General features: G+C 40.2%; 4 protein-coding genes and 1 non-coding gene across 6 annotated transcripts in view; 3 read left to right on the top strand and 2 right to left on the bottom strand.

Moving 5' to 3' along the window:
* Positions 1 to 1,685: 1,685 nt before the first annotated feature.
* LOC131879966 (single-minded homolog 1-like) lies at positions 1,686 to 12,068 on the top strand. 2 transcript variants are annotated; one of them, XM_059226450.1, is made up of 5 exons: positions 1,686 to 1,947; positions 3,415 to 3,602; positions 3,675 to 4,039; positions 10,650 to 11,113; positions 11,175 to 12,068. In XM_059226450.1, exons 1-5 carry the CDS (start codon positions 1,868 to 1,870, stop codon positions 12,052 to 12,054), a joined length of 1,977 nt encoding a protein of 658 aa, XP_059082433.1. In that variant the 5' UTR covers positions 1,686 to 1,867; the 3' UTR covers positions 12,055 to 12,068. The 2 variants fall into 2 exon arrangements, with proteins under 2 accessions (XP_059082433.1, XP_059082432.1); XM_059226449.1 differs by having other exon boundaries at positions 1,690 to 1,947; positions 3,669 to 4,039.
* Trnal-uag (transfer RNA leucine (anticodon UAG)) lies at positions 6,806 to 6,885 on the bottom strand. The gene has a single exon. It is a non-coding gene; the product is annotated as a tRNA-Leu (tRNA).
* LOC131879967 (uncharacterized) lies at positions 7,620 to 9,046 on the bottom strand. Its single transcript, XM_059226451.1, has 2 exons — positions 8,565 to 9,046; positions 7,620 to 8,498 (listed from the first exon to the last, which is right to left on the bottom strand). The coding sequence occupies exons 1-2, from the start codon at positions 8,574 to 8,576 to the stop codon at positions 7,770 to 7,772; spliced, it is 741 nt and encodes a 246-aa protein (XP_059082434.1). The 5' UTR covers positions 8,577 to 9,046; the 3' UTR covers positions 7,620 to 7,769.
* Positions 12,069 to 18,201: 6,133 nt separating the features above from the next.
* On the top strand, positions 18,202 to 19,017 carry LOC131880220 (superoxide dismutase [Cu-Zn]-like). The gene is made up of 2 exons (XM_059226787.1): positions 18,202 to 18,431; positions 18,536 to 19,017. The coding sequence occupies exons 1-2, from the start codon at positions 18,366 to 18,368 to the stop codon at positions 18,932 to 18,934; spliced, it is 465 nt and encodes a 154-aa protein (XP_059082770.1). The 5' UTR covers positions 18,202 to 18,365; the 3' UTR covers positions 18,935 to 19,017.
* A 4,552-nt stretch (positions 19,018 to 23,569) lies between these two features.
* The window catches only part of LOC131881161 (transcription initiation factor TFIID subunit 3-like), a 7,452-nt gene continuing 5,151 nt past the window's right edge, over positions 23,570 to 25,870 (top strand). Inside the window, exon 1 of the mRNA XM_059227940.1 lies at positions 23,570 to 23,830. Coding sequence (XP_059083923.1) covers positions 23,618 to 23,830 — 213 coding nt within the window. The 5' untranslated portion in view covers positions 23,570 to 23,617. The remainder of the gene's footprint in view (positions 23,831 to 25,870) is intronic.

Here is a 25,870-nt window from a genome sequence, read left to right as displayed (position 1 = left end):
GATCCGGATATCCGAGGCGTTTGTAGGTAGGTGGAAGATGTTTGGGAACGACCAGAATTCTTTCCACGGTCAGGCAAGCAATGATTGCACCGAGGAACTGGACACTCTAGGCCTTTCTCCAATCATTAAATCAATCTTGAATGGAGAAATGCCCTGCTTTCAAACAATTTTGACAGTCAAATTTACGACTTGACGACAAAGGAATAAGCACTATACATTGTGGGCGTGTAACGATGCCGATCATTGCATAAAACAGAACATAGATTCATGGAATGGAAGGTGGGAGTTACTATGTGATCCCAGGATCTATTTTGGGTAACATGAAAATAATTGGGATATTGTGAATAATGTGTTTTGGACCCCAGGCACACAAGGTATATTGGGCTCTCTACCATGTTTCGCAGATAGAAAACGACAGACTATGTAAAATCTATATATAATATAGATATAAAATCTTGGACCATCGTCATTTGAGAAAATGAATTTCCCACATTTAATGGCCACGAGGCCTTCCCATCTGAAATATCAATGCAAATCCGTAACACAATAAGAAAGATGATATTGAGAGAGCCTTACGACACAACCTTAGAGAATCAATGTGAAATTATGCAATTTCATCTTTTAACTCACACTCTTTATCATCAAATCTGATGTATGAGTGGTTCAAACAATAAACAACAAATCATGAAAATGGGTGGAAAATTCACCTAAAGTAATTTCCTTCAGTATGCGAAGGCGAAATCAAATATACCATATGTGAACCATTGAAGTACGTGGTCATTTAAACTCTTTATTAAACGTAGCCATGTCTTGCACACATTGTACGCTGAAGAACTTGAAACTGATTCTAAATTGAAGGATAAAGCTTGAATTGTATTAAGACACATTTCCCGTGCCCGTTTTACTCCATTGTCTTGTAGGACAGTTAAATATGAAGGGTCTTATCGTCCAAGTTTAAAAAATGTCTTGTAACATGTGGCGTTTTCAATTCGTCGTCATTATTGATAATGCTTTTTTTCTTTGAAAACAATCTAGACGATACCTAAACATGTGTCTCACGCACAAGTTTAGCTCTTCGTGTTTATCCCATTTTCGTTTCGTTTTTCCGCGTCATCTTTAAGTCTTTGGTCTCGTTTTTTGGGAGGAGCCTTTGCCGACGAGGGGGCCTCTGATTGGCCCATCCTCACCCTTATTTAGTCCCAATTCCGTGGTTACTCACCAGAGAAAATCCCTTACTTCCACTGACTCGCCCAGCGAGAGAGAGAGCGAAAAAGAGAACTAGCTCACAGATTTGAAAGAAGAGCGGTGGAGTCCAACGAACGCAAAGGAGGCGAGGAGACTTGAGCGCCCATACTCACAATCATCACCATCCCTTGGACCACTTTTCTCATGCATCATAAGTGTGAACCCAAACTCTGTGAGTAGTCGTCGTCAGTGTGATTCAAGTGTTCGTGTCATAGTGGATGGTGAGGAAATTTAAGTTTCCCCCCCTCTCTTTTTTTCTCTCCCTCCCTCTTATCTTCGAACCATTTGGCTGGTTGGTGTGAGGAGAGTGGCGTAAATCTTGGTAAGTTGATACATCTCACGATTCATAAGTGTGGCTAATAACATCTATCTCGTGTCTTCCCTGTGTTGTGTCTTCTGTGCGGAATTCAAGCTTCTCCTTGCTTATCAATGTAAAGACTTAAGATTTTGGTTTTGACACGTGTGTATCTCTGACTCACTTGTCTTGGCCGAGACAAGATTTGAATCATTGTCAGTAGGTGAGCGAGCATGAAACTGATTAGAGAGCACTGGCCTATGCTTTAGTGGGTGTTCTCTTGAAGGTTTTTGTGGCATTCGAGATCGAATTATATCGTTAGGGATCATGAGCAGTGACTTTGATTTGGTTGTGTCCAAACAAACTTGGTCCAATGTCGACCTCTTGGTTAAGAGACTCCAAGCTTGGTAAGAATCATCGCCTTGGTGCAAAAAAAGGTCGACGCAAGTAAGAATACAATAACTAGAGTCGAATATTTTACCATGAATAACTTTGGACCACAGGCTGTAGATCCGGATGATCGAAATTTTTCCCCTTGTGATTGGGAGTGTTCTCACAATACATGCTGCTAACTTTGACTGTTTGACTTAGTATCGCTCTCCCAGGATGGTGTGCTGATACAAAATTTGATTTAGAAAATGTTAAATTTAATGTCCATGGAACGTTAAGTATAATGGACAATAAAAGAAAGCAAAACAACTAAAAGCCCTCTTTTTGGGTCTTGGATCCTGTTCATGGAATTCATCTTAAAGCTGTCTCTTTGAAAAAATATTCTTTAAAGTAAATATTTATTCAAGATTTTGTGATTTGTTTGTTATTGGAAATGGCAATTTTGATCCTTATTTCTAAGGAACACTAATACCTGAGAGACAAAATGACAAAATAAAACGCCTTCAAGGTGGCAAGGAAATTTCTGTTACAGTGTGTCGTCCCTTGCATTTCAATTTCAGTTTCAAAAGGTTTTGGTTTCGGTTAAGCCCTCGTTTTGGTTTAGATTTAATATGTCAGTTGAACAGATTTCGGCCAATCATGCGAAAACCTGAGTTTGAATGCAATGTTACTGCTGCATACAAGTCCAATTTTGATGTAACGTATGTTTTAAATCTATTGACCGCTAGTTATTGATGGGAATTTTGGATACGTATCTCACTTGTACGATTGTGAAATAAACATCAAATTCTTGACATACCACCTTAGAATTGATATATGCACAAACAGAATGATTATATGCTATTGTAGCTTGTGCTCGTAAAATTCCACGTTAAAGATCTAGTGGTAAAGCAAACGCATCTAAAGTATTACATTCTGAAACGAAACGATGAAAAAGTACATTTATAATAGTTGAAGGGAATCAATTAGAGAAAGACTTTATGAATACGAACAAGAATAATATGTCTGCTATCGTCTTTGAATAAGTGTCAAGTTTCAAGTTAATGGAGTATTGTAGTTATGATTAATTCTTTAAAAAGTAGCAAGTCAAGAATATTTTGCCAGATCTTTTGCATTTTCTCTAAGAACCAAACTCAGTAATTTTCCTTTCCTTAAATGTAAGGAATCAGTTCTACAAGTAATGATTCCCATATTTAAGGATTTCAGAACACAAATTCTACAGCCTATAATATTGATAGAGCTCCTGCTCCCCATTTCACAATCTTGGGTTAGCCAAATTCAAACGTCTTTGTTGTATTTGTTTACAAAATAAGTTACTTCTTTAAAGCCTGAAATGAACGGATATACTGTCCTTCCCAAGGGCGAAGTAAAAATTTATAATATTAGTGTTTGTGATTTATAATGATTTATGAATTCGACATTAAGTTTAAGGCATGATTTGTGCAACTTATAACGCAAGGCTTGATTTCAATCCTTAATTTCAGCTTCATTATGACGAAAGAGCACAAAAGCAAAAATGCCGCCAGGAACCGCCGAGAGAAGGAGAACAGCGAGTTCTTGGAGCTAGGCAAACTCTTGCCGCTCCCGGCAGCCATCACCTCTCAATTGGACAAGGCATCCGTGATCAGGCTCACCACCAGCTATCTTCGCATGAGACAAGTGTTTCCCGATGGTAATTCATGTTATCTTCTCCTTTGAATACCTCGAATTGCTTTGATAATGATTGGAACTCTGTCAGGATTAGGCGATGGTTGGGGTATGAAACCAGCGGTCACGAAGAGGCCGGAAATCCTCAAGGAGCTTGGGTCCCACTTGCTACAGACTCTGGATGGCTTCATCTTTGTTCTGTCGGCCGAAGGAAAGATCATGTACATCTCTGAGACTGCCTCTGTTCATTTGGGCTTGTCGCAAGTGGAACTCACCGGGAACTCGATTTACGACTATATCCACCCTTTGGATCACGAGGAACTGATTGCTTTACTTTCCGTCCATCCACCTGTGACCACCGAGTTCCAAGCCGAAGAGCTGGAAATTGAACGGGCTTTTGTGATTCGGATGAAATGTGTTTTGGCCAAGAGAAACGCCGGCTTGACCACCGGAGGGTTCAAGGTAGGTCGGAAAAAAAACATATTTGTTGGTTTCTAAGCAAGCTTCAGCAAAACTGGGACTAAAAGATGTACGAGATGATTTCAAAATCAAAATGAATTCGCATCATATATTTTCAATAATTGGTTTATCAGTTTGGGGTGCTTGAATTGAAATATGGCGCAACCTACTTTGAGCAACTTTTGCTCAATTCGATGTCTGCTACGGTTGGCCATAATTCTAAGACATTCCAATCAAAAAGCTTCCGGATGCAGCCAATGTTCAAGATGGCATTAATTTTTAAGGACTGCTTGAAGGATAGGATGAATTGGCATCGTTTTGATTTTCTATGCCTTTCGTCCCTGCCTTGGCTAGGTCAAAAACATCATCAGTTTAAACTAGGCACGGGTGGCGCGTCAACATGTTCTGGCAAAATTAAAATAGCTTAAACCTGTTTCAGAAGTATTGAATGTTTCAAAAACTGCTCAAAATATGCCGCGCCATATTTCAATCAATGCATTCTAAGCTGTTAAACTAGCGATGAAAATTTTCGTTAGGGCATATTTGATAAATAAACTATATTATTACAATCATTGCTCCAATATGGCAACCCTATGCATTTGATAAAACCTAGTTAAGTTTACTTTGTGTCACGGAAGCATTTGTCAGCTCTCTCTTGTTCTTAAGGCCTGCCCTCCGATGATGAGTGTCAAAATGACACACATTTTATCACACAGCCATCATTAGTTCTTACCTCGCACTCGGGAATGACAGCAGGTTCTTGCGTTTCAACCACTCATGTTAACATTGAAATGCCTGAATAAGCCTGGACTCGGATAGTCAGGAATCGAACCAAGGGTAGCAAAATACGACTTATATGTTCTACCAATAGACTACGGTTGCCAATTCAAACCGGTGAAGAAAGAAAAGCGTCTTAAATAAAAGTTGAAATTTTTCATTTTGACAATCAAATGATCAACAATTTGTATTTATTTCGTGAGGGATCCCAAAAGAAGCATTTGGGACAATGCAACCCTCTTTGTAGGGGCTTGGCGCCTTCGAAATCATATTCTAAGGGTTACTAATTTTGCTTTTGCGCAATTCTTTAGCGGAATTAAGTTTGGCGAAATATTGGTCTCGTTTAATCTTAGCAACTTATTTTCAATTGATAAAAGATGATTCAATTAAAGGAAGCCAAAATCTCCCATGAAATCGATCTTAGTGGCAATTTGGAGTTTTTGAAATTCGTGCAGTCGTTAAGTTTACGGCCTATACGAAATCCTGGCATTGATTCGAAATTTATATATGTACAGGTCTGAACGATTTTTCCCTGTTACCCAGAGTACGATACAAGTATGTTTCTAATTGAGATTGACTCTGAATCTGCCAACAAAATGCCATATGGGATTAACATTTTTGGACAAATTTTTTGACCCGAACATCCAAAACTTTGACCTTGAAATGACAATTTCCGTTCAGTTTGACTTTCCTGCCTCTTTCTCCTCTTTACTTTGATACGGATTGCTTACTCGCTTGTAGTGATTTCTTTCGATCCGGAAGGTCATTTTTTTAGCTTAAAGTTCCTCGGTTAGGGCTCCCATCACAAGCTAAAGAGAGTATAATGTCAAAATAAAAGCTCCTTAAATGAGTGGCAAAACACGACCCTGCCGTTCTAGGTCTCGGAGCACCAGGGCTGCTTTAAAACTCATTCCTAATCTCGAGTCTTCATTTCTCTAACCTTTTTCGTTACCTACCAGAGGTGGTTCTTCAAGCTAAATAGCTGATTTTCCGGATCGAAACCCATCATTACTCGCTTGACTTTGTTTTTCTTCACTTTCAACCGATGGCAAACTTTGCTTACATTTAGCTTTCCTTTTGTAATGCCGCCGAATCGTGATAGATAAACACCTGCGGCTTAGGCACTTTCCCTACTAATAATCATTGGATAGTTATTAAATTATCTTATCTAATAATTATTAAAACATCTTCATGTCTGTGGTCCAAAGTGTAAGCTTCTTTTTTTGTGCACTTCATTACATTTATAGCCTACAACATTTGCATTATCAGTTGGTGTCTAATCTAGGCCTTTTGGCCGGCAGAATCTGAACTTGCCCCTAACGCAGGCTTCCAGAAGGATTATTTTTCGTTAGTTTTGTTCATGTTTTACCATATGCAATATATATTTTCGGAATATTTGTTTCGGAAATGCTGCAACCCTCGCAAGAAGATTGTCAAGAGACCCTTGAACTGTCTCGCGAAATTCTGCTCCGTGACTGAACTGTGATGCGAAAACAAGGCATGATACATGTCCTTCGGTAAATATTTCTAGATGTTCGAGTTTCACTCCGTCCTTTCTGCTTTTTTACATTTACAACTCACTCCAGCGGATTGATGGCTGCGCCCTCTACCGTCACTAATCGGACCGGTGCTCACTTTGCACTCCCTAGACCTTGCTTTCCTTTTAATAGCCCCCTTACGCTGCTCGAAATATGTTTTACGTTCTGCACTTCAGAGGGCGCTTTGTGATTCAACCTCTACCAAATAAAGGGCCGATTGGGCCAATTCCTTTTTATTGAATTATAGTGCGTTTGGGTTGTTTTTGGCTAATTCTATCGAAGTCTTATTTATAGTAAGTGCCCCGGTTAGCATAATGTCCAGTAAAGAACTTGCGTTCAAGGCAAGGCAAGAGCAGTTTATTTATCAATCTACCGTGCCTCTTCCCATTTTCTTGGGGTCATGTGACGCTATAAGTGAGGGAGAGAAAAGCTACAGATTTTGAGAAAAGTATTTTGACAGCGGTGGGATTCGAACCCACGCTCTTTCGAACTGGTGCCTAAAACCAGCGCCTTAGACCACTCGGCCACGCTGCCTTTCTTGTTAATTGGCGAAAATATTTTTTTTTAAATTTAAAGCCTCCTTCTAACGCGTCTCATAAGAGCACAAACAATATAACTTTTGCCTAGTTTAGCATGAAATTTAATCAATGTGTTAAGTAAATGATTCCTGGGCTACATAACTATGATCTTGAGGATTAAATTCGAGCCTAACTTCACCTAAGGATTACAAAGCACAAAGGAGCATGCTCAGAGTCCGACAAAAAGTTCTGTTGATATGTCGAGCAGAAATTCGAGAGGCTTGCACTAGTTAACCGATTTTCTTCCCCCCTGCTTCGGTTCAGCTCTTTCGCACATCCGAACCTTCAAACTTCTGCAATTTCTGCTCGAGGTGAAAACAACCAGCATATTTTATCAGATTTTAATAATGAGGCATAGGTACAACAAAAAAAATTAGCAGGTCCCTCTCAAATAATCAGAGTTTGTCGAGCGCCTTGATCAGTCATTGTACGTATCTGTTTCAAACCTTCGTTAAAGCATCTTTGTGGTGTCCACCGACAAAAAGTGCATTTGAGGCTTGCCTTCTGGGTTCCCTAGAATGCTACCAGAAACAATGATTGCACCTTGAGATTTCCTTACTGAAATTAACCCGCTCGTTGAGCTGAGGTTTCTTTGCGAATCAGAACAACCTTGAACGCTATTTCCTGTTTGTCGGCTTTTGCTCGATCTAATAACGCTGGAATTTGTATTGCAATTTAGTTGAATGTGCATTTGAAGGGTGGGGGGGACATTTATTATCATAAATCAACAACAGGATATGATCACTTAAACACTAATATCACAGCATAATTTCCAGACTTCTGACAACTTGGTATGTAAATGGATTGCTCAAAATAACAAAATAAAACATCATTAAAACATTAGTGTGGGTACTGCTTCTGGACATGGAAGCAGAATTCTCGTGGAATCGTCAGTCGGACCTTTTCGCATTCCTCCTCACCGATATCCGGAGCGCATCGACTCAGATGTTCCTCCTTCTCCTTCAACTCCGGGATGTCCACACAGAACTCCAATTCCTCTTCCCAGCATTTGGATTTAGGGGTGGGTACCAGAGAGGTAGAGCAATCCATCTCGATGGTGGAGGCCTCAATGTTGATGGGCACATGCACCCTCTGGAGCTTTGGCACGTCATAGCAGATCTGAGAAGGGACCGACTCGCACTTTGGGTAGGATCCATACGAAGGCTTGCATTCCGTTGAGTAGTGGGTATCGCACTTCTTCTTCATCTCTTGCTCGAACATGGTCGAGTACAGCTCTTGCTTCTTCTTCTCGACCTTGATCTTGCACAACTCGATCTCCTCAGCCTCATCAATCACTTTGCACTTGGGCACTTTGATCTTGAGACATCGAGGTTGGCCTCTGGCGATCTTGAACACCTTGGCCTTGTCTTGCTCGCAAATGTTGGTCAAAGCGGGCTTGCAAAGCTCTGTGTCCGAGCTCCACTCCTTCAATTTGCACACCTCTTCATATTGCGGGTATTTGGGTGGTTGGGAATACGAAGGACGTGGCGGATACCGCGGTTGGTGTGGCGGTGGTCGGCGGTCTGAAGTCGCCAAGCCAAGCAAAGTGACGCACAGAACTACGACAAACTGGAAAAAGGAACGTGAGGGATATGGAGAACCAAGTTTGTTCTTTGAAGTTGATGACGATTTTACCTTGCTGCTCATTGTCTTGCTTGCTTCTTTGGCCGCGATGTCTTCAGAGCAAAGCTCGAAGACTGACTTGATTGGTGTGTTAGGATGCAGACCATATTTATATGCCTTCTTCTGTACTGTGCCTACACGGGAGATCTAGTTCCCCCGAGGAAGCGCTCGTCGGAGTTTTGTTTTTGTGTGATCAGAGCTCGTCCGACCAACTTGGTTTTGGTACATTTTGCATGCATGGATTGGCAAAGAGTTTCGGGTGCATTTCTTCAACCAGGACAGGTATAAACTGGGCGAACTGGTGATTTTTGATCTACTTCCCCGCTCAAAAGCAGGTCTAAACAGGGCACAAAAAGTGTCCTAATGTTACTAAATGCTCGACTTCCTTGTTAACTAGGGAAATCAGATTAAGAACACATTTAGAGGTAAAGGGGATAGAAAGAGTAAATAACATAGATACCAAAAAGTAAAGTTTGTTCATGAATTATTCTTTGAGAGCCTGTTCTTTGTTTTATTACTAATATCACACACTCTTTATGATCGCAAACCAAACCGTGACCACCACTTAAAAGTCTCGGAGCTTGATAAGTGCTTGGTCCAGCTGTCAAGATCCACTTCAGTCGTACGTGCTTATTTAGGCGCAAACATACATCTACCTACTGTATATACGTATCATGACGTCGGTTTGCAAATCAATAAGAAATTTCCCACATTTTGACCTTGATAAGGATGGTTTGCGTTTTTAGAGGAAGGGTTAATCCAACATACAGGGTCGAGCACTCGAGCGCGTACGCTTTTGATGAGGAAATACTAACCGTCTGAAACACATTTTTTGAAACGTCCCTATGCTTTGTTAGATGCGTGAGTTTCATATGCAAAAGCGAGTGATCCTATTTTTACACCACACCAGAATTTGCAAGGAATAATGACACAAACTGCCAACCAATAAGGCTTGTCAAGTGAACGCCAATTCCATGGCGTAAAACCAAACGGCACTGTGCATGCATTGACTTTTGACATTTATTTCATTTTACCTGCTCGTCTAAAAAAATAGCATTAAGGTATTGAGCCAATTTGATACTGGGTTCACCGAATTATACCAAACATGCTCATCTTGTTGGGTTTTGTAACACAGCTCACTCAAAATCACTCGATTATTGCAAATTCAATGGGCGGATGGTGAGAGTAGGCTGTGATGTTTGTCAGAGTTATCCCTCCCCAAAATGCCCAAAATCAGGGTGCTGGACCACATTTTTCCTTGAATTACCTTTACTTGACATGCCCTATACCCTCGAAAACCATGCAGCAACAGGTATACGTACTTAACAGTGAGGCGTAACTAATTACATGCATAAGCTTCACAATTACAACTATTTCCATGTTGAACTGGATGCATTCGCCCTTCATGCCCAACCCTGTAGACACTCACTCTAGTTGTATAAGAATTGAAGTTACCATGGATGCATTTCAAACGACCACCACCTCCACAAGCAAGGTCAGCTTCTTCTGCCTTTTTGTCGGCGGCGGGAAGGAAGTCTTTAGAAACAACACGTGTAAGAGAAATTGAGCGAGTTAAGTTTTGGGAGCGGAGATATGCACGTTAGTACCTTGGCATAAAGTCGCCTCTCCAAGCACTCAGTGGCAACAAGATCATGCTTCATTTCTACCTTTGAGTGTTTTCATTTGAATTCCGATCTTATACGTACATCTTAATTAGCAATGTTCTGACGTGCATGGCTTGATGCATGAAGCTCTTTCATGGAGTTTGAAGAATCTTGCTTTTTTGCTTTTTTGTGTAATTAGTGTTTAAGCATATATTGTATTGCTTTAAACTATGCAATTGAGAGCAACTGTAACATAACACAGAACCATATTACATGTGCATTGTGAGCACGGAGGAAATTGTTGCGATCCGACCAAGTCATCGGTCCGTTCCAAAAAGAACGAAATGGCAAAATTATCCGGAAAAGATTGTTCACGGTGCGATAAGTAGTACCAGAAGCCAGGAAGAGGCTAACGACAATGAAACACTTGGTCACAACTTTTGCATGCATTCAACCATAGAACTTTATCACAATCAAATTGGCTTTATTGCAGGTCATTCATTGCCGTGGCTACTTGAAGATAAAGCGCCAAAATGTGGGGAGTGAACTGCCCGGATCTTTCGAGTTGGCCTATCAAAATATTGGGTTTGTGGCCGTGGCTCATTCCCTACCGCCCAGTTCTATAACCGAAGTCAAGATGTTCTCCAATGTGTTCATGTTCAGGGCCAGTCTGGATCTGAAACTGATCTTCCTCGACCAACAGGTGGCTCCATTAACTGGCTTCGAACCTCAAGATTTGATTGAGAAAACACTCTACCAATATATTCACACTGAGGATATGCTTCCGTTGAGAAACACGCATGTCACGTTACTTAGCAAAGGCCAAGCTAGTACCAAATATTTTCGCTTTATGACCAAGTCAGGAGGATGGGTCTGGATGCAGAGCTATATGACCATCGTTCACAACTCACGGTCATCCCGACCCCATTGCATTGTTAGCGTGAATTACACCCTAAGGTAAACCAGTAAGTTACAACAAAAATCTGACTCTGGATGTAACTAACATTTGTCTCCTTAGTGATAGACAACAACAAGATCTAATTCTGAATGGTGAGCAACTTCCACAAGCTGCCAGGGTGTTTTCGACAGTAACTCCGTCTATAGACCCTTGGACAGAATCTGAATCACCTAGTAGCACATGTCCCTCTGGATCCAAGTCAAGACCAACCCCTACTCAAGATGGCACCCCTGACCCTTACTACCGGCATTCCAATTCGAGTATGGCCTATGGGGCTGGAACGGCAGAATATACGGATTATAATTCGTTAACTCATAGTGATCCTAACTGGTTTCCACCTGCCAGAGGGGAGGATAATTATTCTCCTCAATACCAAAGCCGCCAATACCCTTTGGAGGTTACCAACGAATCCCCACTCTGGTCCTCAGCCAATGTCTTGTTCCAAAATCATGCTCAAGGCCATGTTCCACTTCAAATTGCCAATCAAAGTTCGGGTGGTGCTTCCACGACATCAGAAGCGGAATTTGCCTCTGGTTCCAATCCTGATCCTAGTCAGGGTCCCCACTTAGTGAACTTGGGACCTCATTCCACATCGAATTCTGGGACCTTTCTGGCTTCATTACCTTGGAAAGAGATTCTCGTGAATGAAAGGTCTAATTCTAGGGGATCAATATATAGCACAGGTTCATCGGATCAAGAGCCCAGTGGACCATTAGGAGGTCCAATGCTTACTTCATTAGAACCAGTGTCGGCCCCTTACAATAGCGGCAGAATGAGAGTTAGGCCCGCTTGTGGACAAGCTCTCATGGGAGACAATGAGCGTCACGTGACCAATTCGGAGGATTTCAATAACCGGGTGCCGACGGAAGAGGCAAAGCCCTCGCCCTCTGATGAGGATAAATCAGGGCTAATGCGAGGCTTGCTACTAGAGTATAATTAAAAATATAGTCAATAAATAAATGGTACTAAAGATTTGAGCATCTGTTCTCAATCTAGCATGAGGTTATTTGACAATATTAGGCCAGAAAAAACACGCAAAATGAAATAGCTCATTCCAAAGTTGATGAGAAACAGGTACGCAATCCAATGCCAAAGTAAGGGCTCTAAATGCTCCTCAGTAACAGGATAACGATATTTAGCGCTTGCGTGGTAGTAACCTCCAATGGTTAGACAAAATATAATACATGGTAGTCATGATTAAGGTATAGCGTACTGTGTAAAAATATTTTGTCGCTTTTGCCTCTTTTTGCAAATTAGAACATTTCACTTTTTTACCTTTATTTTGCACCTTTTGCACCTCAGAACAAACAAGTTTTGGATTATAATTGGCAATGTTTGAGCTCAAGAGTTGGTCGCAAATTTTTAACTAAGATGTGCCAATAAAATAAAAATGGATAATGTATTCATTCATGAACCACTAGAATATGGACGCAGACGTCAGAACTGATAACTGACAAGTCGGGGTCAAATAATATCACTCTTCAAATGAGATTCAACCCTCGACTACGCATTTCAATTTTTAGCTTGGTTGAACCATGGGATCAAACATTAAGTCACATCCTTTCAAATCTCAACAAATCACTCTGAATGAGCCTTTTCGTGTTAATTGATGACCAGAAGAGGGCTAAAACATTCGTTATGTGCCGTTTTATTTACTGTACTTTTAGGAAGTATTAGTCTAACAAGGCACTTTTTCTAAACTCTTTCATTGTTGGACCTAAATTTTCTTTGTGAACTTCGCTTTTGGGATCAAATAAAATATCATTGTTCTGCGAGTACAACTTTAGCATTTTAGTACAAAACATATTCATTTAAAATTTTGGACCCTATAAATTCTGCTTGAATTGACGTATCAAATACACTTTGTATAGGTTGTTCGAAAATAGTTCGAAAAAGCTGCATACTTACGTATTCTTCAGTCATTTATAATGTATACCTTTGGCTTCGGAACAATGAAAAACTGGATCAGTTGTTTAAAAATTTGAGAAAAACACCCACCGAGAAACCATTTTTTTCACCAAATACTGCATAGATTAGGATACACCTTTTATCTGGAATTTTAATGGGGCACCCCCACGTGGTTTAGTGAACGCAAATTTTGAAATGCGGCAGTACTAAATTTTACCTAGTCGCATTTCAAGATGTGCGTTCACGAAACTATCTGATACTCGCAGTAGGTGCAACTGGGTACATATCGCATCTCAAAATATGCCCTCACGAAACCATGCGGGGGTGCCCCATTTCAACGGCAATAATTTCAAGGGCTTTGGGGATGTTTTTTGGTTTTGAAAAAAATCTTTTCCTGGTTTTGATTATCTCTTAGGTGATATTTTGGTCTTCAAAAATATTTTATTAAAAATTCAAAAATTCAAAAATTTCTTGACATTTTCACATTTCTTTATTTGTTTGTGCAAGGGTTAATTAGAGGGTGAGCCTTGCCGTCAAAGGAAGTCAGACGTTACATTATTCCAACAGTCAATTGACTTGTCCGGTATTATATTGGTCGGATTAGCCTCTACAAGTTTTGCCACGAAAGGTCAGGAAGGAGAATCACGACGGCAAGATTTGAACGTGTTTTTTTGTGAAAAATACCAGTTCCAAATCCAAAATTACGAGCTAGACAAGGTGTTTACGTAGTTCGAAAGTCCAAGATATGCACCTAAATTTCTCACCACTTTTTTCTCCAAGGTAACACATTTATCTTTCTTTAACAAAGAAAATTCAACTGTTTTCTTGTTTGGATCACTGGAGCTGATCGAAAGCTGAAAAAAAATGGAAGTTCTGATGAAAATTCCTTGGTACATTCAAAGTAAATTTATGTAAATTTTGCCAAAGAATTAAACCAATGTTTGCTATTGAAAAGAAAATAGCTTGAACTGTAGATTGCAATACTTCTTTACTGTTTTGAGTTTATTTGCACTTTTTGTTAACAATTTACCCGTTTTGCACATGTTCCGCCTACTTGGTTAGTTTTCTTGTATTTTTTGTCTTTGAAAAGCTTTGCTGTTTTGTACAATTTGTCCTTCCTTAGGCGTTAACACTACTCAAAGTTTACATACCGACATAATCCAAAGCAATTCCAAAAGCTAAAAAGCATGGAGTAGCGAATTCAAATCAGAGGATGATGGGATGCACATCCCTTTTCTTGGTCAGCCTAAAGGGGTAGCATTCTGCACTTTCGGGTACGATTGCTCAAACTGCTTAAGGTTTCCCTGAGATTTTTCCTCCTTATTTAGACAAGATCAGATTTCCGAGACAATTCAGGCAAATACAGGAACTGATACTATTGATAGATAGAAAGTGGAGTTAAGACTCAACCAAGGCATTTTACGACCCAAATGACTAAAGCTAGACACTCCAAAGCTAAAATATGAGTGGCCATAGTATGTCTTAAAGGGTTCCAGGACCACTCGATTCAGCGGACAACTCAACCTAGGACAACTCGGCTCAATAGGCAATTTGACCCAAGGGACAATTCGACCCAGCGGACAGTTCGTCCCAGCGGACAACTCAACTCAAAGGACAATTCGACCCAGCGGACAACCCTACCAAGAGGATAAGACGTATTATGTTGGCCAAGAAATGGATGCAAAATTGAAACTTTGATGTACAACATGTCAAAATGTATAAGACATTACACAATACACTAGTGCCCTCCCTGTATTAGAAGAGTACAATAGTGAGGTCAGCGCACCGTTGCAGCTGAATTTTGAAACTTCAATTCCATTCCAAAACAATGAGTTTACATGAGATCCAAACCAAACACTCATTTATAAATGTTTGTGCCTTAAGAGTTAGTTCAAAGGCTTAAGTTACTCTTCAAGTATCATTAACTGCAATCACAGCAAGAGTAGATTTAAATTATGCCTTATAAAAAAAGGCTTGCACAGTGGTGTTTAAACCGTTCAAAGAACGTTTAAGGGTGCTTTGTATTCAAATGTGTTTGGTTTGGATCTGGGACCCATATGAACAAATTGTTTTGGATCGGAATTGAAAGTTCAAAATTCAACAGCTATGGGGCTCTGAACTCATTGTCGAACTCATCTAAATTCAGGGCCCTACAAAACGCCAGATGATTTGTTCAAGGCAAGTTATTTCAATCTAGGTGGAAAAATAAAAAGTGATAATGTTTCAATCAACAATATGATTTTTTTCTAATGCCTTACTGATGCCAACATCTTTGCAGGCAAATTGGATGCTAATTTATCAAGCATCAGTTTTGCTCCATAATACTTTTCTTAACCCAATATGCTGCGTTCAGTAATTGTACTGGGTCGAGATGTCCGGTCATCGTGTTAGTGTGCTGATGTTAATCTTTGAGCAACGCTAACAGTGACACGTCACTTTTCTGCAAAAGTAATGGCATTAGTAACGGAACGAGATTTTAAGCTTGTCCGTTACCCATACATTTTTAAACAAGGGAAATAAATAATGTATAAAGATTATATCCCCCAGGTTTCTTAAAAGTTCCACCTGAAATGCAGTGGCTTATTTGCAACAGATGGGATCACGGGAGACTGCAACTAGAGTTATCAATTTACATTTTCTGTGACGTATGACATTTATACGTACATAGTTGTATAACGGAAACCCGCAAGTTAACCTTAAAATGTAATCCTGATTTTCCATGCGTCAAACCAATTGCATCATATTAACTTTTTTCAAACCATAAAAAGTAAAGTGAAAAATACTTGTGAAAATCTTTAGTAAAGGTGAAAAAAGGCAAAAGCCAAACAACATTTAATCCTCGAGCCCTTGTATTCTTGTATCCTTACACCCTCGCATATTTGTAATCGGTTTCAGGTCATTTTTCCTAAACGTTAAAAATACGTCTAAAACTGTTTAAAAATAGTTTTTGACCATCTTTTTCTGTAAAAGTGATGGTATCGGTAAGGGTCACGGAAACGTGTTACTTTTGGCAAAAAGCAACGGCAATGGTTACCTGTACATTATCTGAAAAGTAACGGTAACGTGTTACTTTTTTCGGTAACGGTTCAAGCCCTCATGATCCCGAACAAGACACTGTCTATCGGAAAGGAAACATTAAACGAAATTAGATAAACCCCATCTTTCATCAAACGAGGCTTATCCCTCGGAATCATCACTAACCATGACAATTAAAGAAAATATAGCGCGAAAATAGCACATTATTTGCTCATTGATATTCAATGGACATGAAGAAGAAATTTATTTCAAGAATTGAAGTTCACCGTTGTCTTACATTCACAAAAACAATGGTTGCAGGAACACTCAACAAAAAATACCTTCATTGAAAAGAGACAACCAAGTAAAAAACATTTAAACATTCAATCAATGACTGATAACTGAATCAAACAAAAAAATGTTCGTCAATTGATAACTAAATCGTTGCACTAAAGTGTGACCCTTTATTGCAGCTAAGATTGTGCGAACTTATATTTTTACTAGTTTTCATTTTTCACTCCATTCAGATTCAAATAATACTTTTTGGAGCAAGAGCCACTTTACAACGCACCGACATTGATCTGAAAGGCTCTAATACATTGTGTTAAAAACGCTAGCAAAACTGTTGAGGGCGTAATTTCATTGGAACTTAATCACATTAAACTAAACTACTATCATACTGAAACAAAATAGTATCAATCGGATCCGAAGTGATTTTTTGTAATCCGAATCCGAGAATTTTTTCGCAATCCGACCGAATCCAAAACCGAAACTTTCTGCTCAATCCGAATCCGAATCCGAGGTTTTTTTGGATCCGAATCTGAATCCGAATGCGAGATATATTTACTTAATCCGACTATAATTCGAAATATTTTGAAAAATCTGATCCAATTCTTATTTTTTCACCCATCCGACTATAAAAGAACTTATTCAATTTTAACTAGATGTGCCTTTTAGCCACTTACACGTTTTAAAATGAAGACATTGAGTGGAGTTGCCTTTGTCAAAATATAATCTTCCTGTTGCAATAATGTCATTTTTGTAACAATATTAGAATAGCAAAGCTTGTCTTCAAGTTATGTCCTTCAATAGTATTCCTATTCAATATAATTCTGCTATCAAAATGGTGCAAAGTTGTTCATTATCAGGCTTGATATGCTGGGGTATTATAATTTCCTTTTTCCTAACGTTGACTGTATGGACCGCAAATAAAAGAAATGATTCTTTTCTTATTTTCTGAAATTTATGGTTGCTTTATTTGTGTGGGATTGCCACATAATGGTGATAACTTTTAACATAGTTGGCCCATCCACAGATGGTAACTTTTATGTTCTTTGATTTCCCTCACATTTTTAGAGTTGTGAAAGAAGCCATTCTCAAAACAAATTTACATTCGTTTAGTTTATCTTGCAATTTTGGATTTGGTTTGGATCCGAACCCAATCCTACGTTTTCCATTCTCCAATCCGACCGCATCCGAATCCGATTTTTTTTTCCGAATCCGAATCCGAAAATTGTTGGTCAATCCGATCCGAATCCGATTGGATTCCGATCGAATGCGCAGCTCTAATCTGTATTTTTTGTTATGTAAGATGGACTTACGAAAAGTACAGAAATAAGATTCTTTTGCAACCAGGTGACTCTGATTAGGGCCTAATCAAACTCTCTTCGACAAAAATTACGGCTTTGGCAAATATATGCATATGCCACCTAAAAATGACTAACTTTACTTAAGAAAATTGGAAAGAATGTCAAGAAAACAATAGTCAAACCAGGCCTTGATACTGAAGCGAAAAATGCATCCCAAAATTTCTTGTTTGCCTGTAACCTGGCCCAAAGTTGTAATGCTAAACGAGTTTTAGGTTGAATCTTGTTTCACCTTCAACCTCCCGGAAAATACACCTCAATTACAGCTGTCGAGTTTCCAATCAGCTCCACACGTAAGAGCACACGACGCACATTTACCACGGGCCGTAGACGCAGATCGCACCATCCGATCAGTGTGTCCCAAGTAATCCAACCCACTTGACCCTCAATCAATATCATCGTCCCACTGCTTAATAGCAATGGACGAATTTCATATTCTAAACAACCCTCTCCCTATCAGTTGACAATGATTTTCAGCAATTTGTTTTGTTTCGGCTTTTGGTAACGTTCAGAGCGACCGTCGAAGCCATTGCAATTCGCTCTGCCTCGATTCATGCGGTTCGTTCGGCTTGTGACTGACTCTCTCCAATCTTGGCATTAATAGCAAACTGTTTGTTCCTCCGCAACGTTTGAGTCTCAATTTCAATCCGTTCTTACAACCTAACCGACTACTACCATCATCATGGCGAAAAAGGCTATCTGCGTATTGGTGGGCGAGGCCAAGGGAACCCTTACATTCACTCAAGAGGTATACACACACTACAAGTTTGACCATCCTTTTATCCAAAATGGAGTCACGTGCAACATGTAGTGTATTGATTTCTAACTGAACAAATTCTGTGTTCTTTTAAGGGTAATGGTCCGGTGAGCATTACGGGCGAGGTGTCCGGTTTGAAGCCCGGTTCTCACGGTTTTCATGTCCACGAATTCGGGGATACCACCAACGGATGTGTGTCCGCTGGTCCGCATTTCAACTTGGACGGTTGCGAGCACGGTGCTCCGGCTAACAACAAGGGCAGTCGTCACACAGGCGATTTGGGCAATGTGGAGGCCAATGCCGAGGGCGTGGCCACCATCGACTTGAAAGATACCTTCATCTCCCTACAAGGCATGAATAGCATTGTTGGACGATCCTTGGTCGTCCATGCCGATCCCGATGATTTGGGACAAGGGGGACATGAGTTGAGCAAGTCCACGGGCAATGCTGGAGCCCGACAAGCTTGTGGTATCATTGGATTTGCTAAGGTTTAAGGGTCAACCCGCATTTGAATGTTTGGGCCATGCAAATTGAAATAAAATATTGATGGACGTTTTAAATTCTCAAAGAAAACTGACCCGTGTCTTATTGAAGTTATTGCTCATTGTTTGCATTTCCCGTGATATGGATATGAAAAAAGCAGTGCTGGAAAATAAAAAGAAATGTGAAGTGGTCTGAATAAAGAGCGGCAGGAAACTTAAGATTAGAACAGCATTGGTTCGAAGAAGGATCTACAGGCGAATCGTTAGAATAAGGCTTGAGCTTTATATAACGCTTGAATTACTCTGGCGAGACGCTCAAATAGTGTTGAAAGTGGGCCAAGACTAAATCAAGATACTGTCATAACCGGTGGAATAACTGTTTAATCAATAACTGTTGACTTCTTTATGTGAAGTATAGAAGAATAGGGCGGAAAATTAAGGAAGATACCCTTGACAATTTGTCTTCATGTGAGTTCCAATCAGAGAGGGAAAGGTCACGGACTTCTAGAAATATGGACTGCGAACGAGCTTCCCGGCAAATCGGCCTGCTCTTGGTCATAGCCACTCTGAGCCACTTTCCGAATTAAAGTAATGAAATAAGAAACGTAGATCTCTTCAATTAACGGTAGGTCAATATTATATCATTTACATGCAAAGTCGATCGTTTCAAAGTTATGTTGTCAAAAGCTTATGTAGCTGACCAAGAGCAGGCCGAAAATTCAAATTTTATGTAGTGTTTACTACGTAACTTTGAACATGTCTCCTGAGTTCCCTAAGCATAGGTTTGGGTTCAAACTTGGCTGACTTCATCTATTCAACAAGACCTTGTGGTCGTATGAAGTGCTTATTTGGAATAAGATGGGCGGTTTAGGAGATAGGATATTTTTGATTCCGTTTGCAGTCCATATCTCTAGATGTCCGTGGAAAGGTTAGCTGTAACTTGTCTTCAAATGGTTAAGACGTTGACCATGATCACCAGTGCTTTTCAAATAATGCAAACCAAATTGGAGGAAAAAAAATTTCAAAATACAACGAAAAGGGCAATAATGTAACAGAAAAATGCAAATCAAACCAAAAGAAGCACGCAGGTCAAGTTCAATTTACTCTTTTTAGAATAAGAATGAACAAAAAAAAGCAACAAAAAAAGGCCATGGTAGGCTAAAATTCAAGATAATGTCAATAAAACATGCACAGTCGTTTATTATAAGCACATTAATTAACAGTTATGGCAGGTCTGATTTCTCACTTAAAGTTGCCAACCAGTCACAGCCAAAAGAATGGAAGAATGCCAGGCTACTAAATAAACTCTTGATACTGTATTTGCTTTGACTTAAAGCAGTTTAAGCCATGGCAAAACATTTGTACTTCAGTTGTGAATCAACTGCATTGTGGTTGCAAGCAAGCATACCATAGGAACGAAAAAAACATTTCTTTAACAAGATGCTTTGGCCGTGTACTGAAAAAAATGAAACATTTGGAGAAGTTTCTTTTTGAATGCTAAAGAGATAAAATCTTGAATGGTTCTACTATCCAAAAGCCAGATAATCACGGCATCTAAAAGAGTCATTTCCCAAAAAAACCAAAAATCTTGAAATGGTAGAAGATAATTTGGTTTTCATTTTTTCTATAATTTCAAGCACAAGGGCAAAGTCAATCGCAAAATTCGCTGTATTAGCCAAAAGGGTGAAAAATGCAAAAAAACATGGAAAACACAAAATAATGCAAAAAGATTAGAAAAAGTGGAAAAAAGCGGTTGCATTTTTTTAAAAGCTCTGATGATGATGACATTTGTGAAATCCAAAATAGTATGACTTGTCAAACTCCGAATTGCTCAAGAATATCGTAATGACTTTAACTATGACTTGCCAAACCTTGTTACGACGATTGGCCGTACATTCGCCTTTTCACCTTCAAAACTTTAAGAGAAAATTGCAGGCCTTTAGTAACGAACTTACAAGTAACGAAATTACAGTAATTCGTTCCTTTTTTTTGTAAACTGTAATTCGGTTACATTTTCAAATGGTGTAATTGTACCGAGCCCGAAACTAAAATAATTACTCGTTACTCGTTCCTTTTTTACCTTCCAAAGGGGCCTTTAATTTTTCGTTCATCTCATGACAGTTGAGGAAACTTAAGGCTCAACAGGGCCTCCATCCAACTAGCATCTTATAATCAATGGAAGTAAGGGTTGAAAATTGTGGTGGCTCTTAACTCCTCTGAGGGTGATCTTAGAAATTAAATCTTGTTGCATTTGCTACTTTAATGTTCACATATTATCAATCAGATTCCGTTGAGCTGAAGACCTAATTCAGGGCAGCAAGGAAATTCTTTCTTTGGTTTGAGCATGATGCATCAAAATTCCCAAGACTCCACATTTCCATGACTTACGCCATCAAACAAGGAAGCATCTCTGACTTGACAATGGCTAACACTGTTTTTCCATCATGACGTTTGCGACATTGTTTCAACCCTCAACAATCACTTCCACATCTAGGGTCCCAATCTTGACTCTTCAAAGCATTATAATGAAGTACATTTTGAACAACTATGCCAAAATTAGATGCCAATGGTCATTTTTGAAAACAGCTGACACGAAGTCTTCAAATTTTATGCATTTGGACTGCTTGAAGCCAAACACACAATTGCTTTAGTGAAATATAGTCTTGATGGGGCAAAAAAACCATAAGATATTGGTCACCTCAAATTTTAGTAAGAGTGATAAAAATGAGTGACGCCATTACATCTTTTTTTGATTAATGGTTGTGTAACGAATGACTATTTTTGACCAAAGTAAATGTAACTGTAATTCGTTCAATTTATTGAGGAACATTTATTTCATTTTACAGCTCGTCCAAAAAAATTGCATTAAGGTATTGAGCCAGTTTCATAGTGCGTTCACCGAGTTATACCAAATAACATGTTCATTTTATTTGGTTTCGTAACACAGTTCACTCAAAATCACTCAATTATTGAAAATTCAATGGGCGGTGGTGCGAGTTGACTAAACGTTTGTTTCAGTTCTCCCTCCCCCAAATGCCCACAATCAGACTGCCGGACCACATTTTTCCTTGAATTTTCTTTCACTTGACATGCCCTATTGTACAAATCACTCAACAGTTGAAAATTCGATGAGATCAATAATCAAGGTTATTACAATGTTCGTGCAAATCATCTCTCCACAAAATGTTCAAAATGAGAGCGCCACACTACATTTTCCCTTGATCTTCCTTCATCTTACATTACCAATAAAAAGCGAAAACCTACTCGTTATTTGTTCTGTTGCATTTTGTTTTCTTGTCAATGACTCCATGCTTGAATAGAATTAGTTGATTATTTCAAATTACTGGCTTCTTTGAGCAAGAAGCACTCACACCTGATGGCAATGCGGTATCAAAGCCACATCGAAAATGTCATTGGATTGAATTCTATAAAGCAATTGTTCCAATTATTGAATACTTAGTTATTTCTAGGGCTTGAAGTAACGCGTTACTTTTTGAGTATCGCTACCGGTGACAAGTTACTTTTCTGAAAAAGTAACGGTAACGGAACGGGTGTTGTTAGCCTTCCCGTTATCGTTACTTTCTTCTCTACTTAAAGAGCGACTTTTTAAATCCCCTCTCAAATGCAATGACTTACTTGCTAGTAATGGGATAGAAATACATAATCCCAGGGGTCATTCGTTTCACGTCATATTTACTAAACGTAAAAAAATCACTTCAGCGTTTTTAGCAGTTTTAGGTCCTCTTTTTTTTTTGCAAAAGTATCGGGTAGCGCGTTACTTTTTCTGAAAGTATTGATAATTGTAACTTGTTTCTTTTTCTAAAAAGTATCGGTAACGCATACTTTTTTCCAAATTGTCATGGTAACGGTAACGCGTTACTTTTGTTCGGTAACGGTTCAAGTCCTGGTTATCTCACGGTGAGCGTTAGTTGAGATGTGCCTTTTGGCTTTTCCTCTTCAGGACTTCAGCAGGATACGATTGGAAAGTTCAAATTTCAGTTTCTCCTTTTTCTTCACCACGTATATACGCAGGCGTAATTCATTAATTCATTCTTCCTTTTCAGCCGTGCTTCAACATATCAAGCTTCCCCCTATTTATCTTCAATGACTACCCACTCTTTTGGGTTCGATCGCACCCAAGCTCAGGCTGGCTCTAGACCCCTTACGTCATACCCATTTCCGTCCTTTCATGTTAAACAAAATCAACAACCAATGTTAGTTAGCTATGTATTTTAGCTTTTATGTGGTCAACAAGACATCGGAACCAACGGAACCTTTTCTTCCAGCCAGAGTCCTGGTCACCCTTCATATCCATGGCCAAGTTGCCTGAGGTCCAGCCTGCCTTTGAACCGGCTGGTACGGCCAGTAATAACACAGCTGAGGCTAGAGTCGTCTTTCATCCTAGTGTAGGGTGACTCCTGGGCCTTACGTCCGTCCAAATTAGATGAGCTAGGGCCGAAAAATATCCTGTTTGATCCTCTGGCCCAGTGCCCACACACTCACCAATCAATCCAATCGTAGCACTTTTATTTTCTTCATTCGTGACAGTCTCAAATCGCTCATCCCTACCCAGCTCAACCTGAGTCAGGCTGAGGTTGGACGACTCAAACGGCCACCCTGATGATCAATCCCATTGTTTCCAAACAAATCAGTCCATTTCGCTGGAAACTGGCAATCAAAGACCCTGGGACCGTCATGGTGCATTCGGGCAAGAAGGACTCGGCCTCGGCTTCAGCCTCGGGTTCGATGGCCTCGGGCGCCTCGGGCCTATCCTTGAGCGGCTCGACCTGGCCTGGGTGCACGCCCAAACCCGATGTGGACGATTATGCCAATCAAGTGCTCCGCCAACGTCTCGGGACCCTCCTCCTGCAAATGGGATGGCAAAGCGCTCACAATTCATCGCTCAATGTAAGAACAAGATCTAGCGGGTGGGTAGAAAAAAATCATCCATCCATGGGTTTCGGAGGACCGGATTGACACACGTCCGCCGGAAGGCGTGTTCAGAGATGACCAAGCATGAACCGAGAGGTTACTCAAGGGATACACCATCAGTGATTAATTCTGATCCTTGGGGGGGGTTGGTCAGTTCATTTTTGTAATGTCGCTTTCATCATGTCATCATTTCATTTTGGTGCCCAAGACGACACAAAATTCATACACATCCAAAGTGAAAGAGTGCCCGCCATTTGTCATAGCCAGTCAGTAGTATTCCATTAACAACGCCCGAGAGAAAACACATTGACCAGAGTCCAGAGACCACCCCTTATTTTCGACCTAAGATAGCTCTCAATGGGCATTGGATTAACGCTGTGTCCGGGCCCCCAAATTAACAAGTGACCGCAATTAGGGTTCCCTAAAACGTAGCCTGCCCTCCGATGGGCCGCCATCTAGCCCTAACTGGCGATCCGGCCATAAGAAAAGAATGTTAACCCTTCCATCCATTTTAAATCTCGTTTATGGTCCAAACTAGACAGCGGAGGTCCAGCTTCATCAAAGAACCGGCATGACTACGTTTACCCTTAATTATTGTCCTTTTCGTTAAACAAAGGAAGAGGGCTTTTCACAAGTTCTGGTGACGAACTTTAAAAACATCCCTTTTTTAACGTACCATTAGCTTTTTTCGCAGAAACTAATGGAAAAAGATGATAAGAAGTGGCTGGCATACTGCAAGTATGCAATATATAGCTCTCTGTTTATCTCTATTTGGATGTCAATCTGGAACACCTTGAGTTTCTTGTCCATGGAACCAGCATTCTTGGCCTTCATCTTGGCCTTGAAATGGGTTTCCCTTCCGCTTGCACGACCTTATGAGCCTCTGACTCGCGCTCACGCACCATTTCGTGTACATAAGGCGTTCGAGATTCGGGCAATTTTCCTTCACGGGCCGGCGAAATGAATCCGGCCGATGTCATCATCACACTCGCGATCTCCCGCACAGGCAGACTCTCTGGACCAGGTCCACCCACTTGTCCGACAATCTCGCCAGAGGGCGTGGGCGCGTCTGTATCCATGGTGGCTACATCTCGTTCACTCCCCTCCCCTTCCTCTCCTCCAGATTCGGGTACATGGGCGGGAAATAATCATTGACGTAGACCTTGCGATGTAGCACCTCCCGACTACCGGGTTTGAGAAAGTTCAATTGTGTGACACTGGGCCGTGGAAAATAAGGGATGCCACCCGCGGTCGGGCCCGATCCGCGGGGCAGGCAATCGGCGTAATCGGCCAAATCTGCGGTTTGAATTCGGAAGTCGGCCAGAGTGCGGGCTACATCCAAAATATTGGCTTGAGATCGGTTCGAAAGCTCGGCTTGACTTTGACAATGTGAGCCGAGATCCCGTAAATATCGGCCCGCCAAATCCACCAAAACCTGAAATAATCCATTCACCGTAAGTCCATGCGTTTCATGGCATTCCAACGGGTCAAATGTAAAAAAATCAAGTCCGATCAGATTTGCCTTGGGTATCAGACATCAAATAATGATAACCCAGATAGGGTCGATAATAAAGAGAATAACCATCATGCTTCTATCACAATTCATGTTTTTAGTCCATTTAGAATATCCGAAATCGTTGCACTCCACGGCAAAAGCTGACCGGGCTGAGATGCATTTATAAAATCATAATATATCACGTTTCAGGTCAAGGTTAAGTTTAAAAATTAAGAATCGCCCACAAGTCGGTGGTGAACATTTTTTTCCATCAAATCTTCGCGATTCGCGATTTAAATGAGCAAAATAAAATCAGATTTTAGAGTCCTTTCATTCTCCTCTTGCTTCTTCTCTCTTTGCACACAAACAAAGGAGAAATAACAGAATACGTTTGAAAATAACGGACTTTGACCAGGTTATTTCGGCCAAATATTTAATGGCTGATCTATTCTAGTACCATAAATGCACTACCAATACTGAGAGACTATGCCAATCTTCTAAGGGTGTAATTGCAACCACTT

The sequence above is a fragment of the Tigriopus californicus genome, chromosome 5 (assembly GCF_007210705.1).
Source record: "Tigriopus californicus strain San Diego chromosome 5, Tcal_SD_v2.1, whole genome shotgun sequence".
NCBI lineage: Eukaryota > Metazoa > Arthropoda > Copepoda > Harpacticoida > Harpacticidae > Tigriopus > Tigriopus californicus.
The sequence above is the reverse complement of the archived record's forward strand: the minus strand, read 5'-3'. Positions and strand labels throughout refer to the sequence as shown.

What these genes read in the sequence shown, in the direction of transcription:
- LOC131880220 (XM_059226787.1), top strand. Translation starts at nt 18,366, where the DNA reads ATGGCGAAAAAGGCTATCTGCGTATTGGTGGGCGAGGCCAAGGGAACC. An exon ending in CCCTTACATTCACTCAAGAG is followed by an intron (nt 18,432 to 18,535) that starts GTATACACACAC and finishes TGTTCTTTTAAG; the next exon opens with GGTAATGGTCCGGTGAGCAT.
- LOC131879966 (XM_059226449.1), top strand. Translation starts at nt 1,868, where the DNA reads ATGAGCAGTGACTTTGATTTGGTTGTGTCCAAACAAACTTGGTCCAAT. An exon ending in GTTAAGAGACTCCAAGCTTG is followed by an intron (nt 1,948 to 3,414) that starts GTAAGAATCATC and finishes CCTTAATTTCAG; the next exon opens with CTTCATTATGACGAAAGAGC. An exon ending in GAGACAAGTGTTTCCCGATG is followed by an intron (nt 3,603 to 3,668) that starts GTAATTCATGTT and finishes GAACTCTGTCAG; the next exon opens with GATTAGGCGATGGTTGGGGT.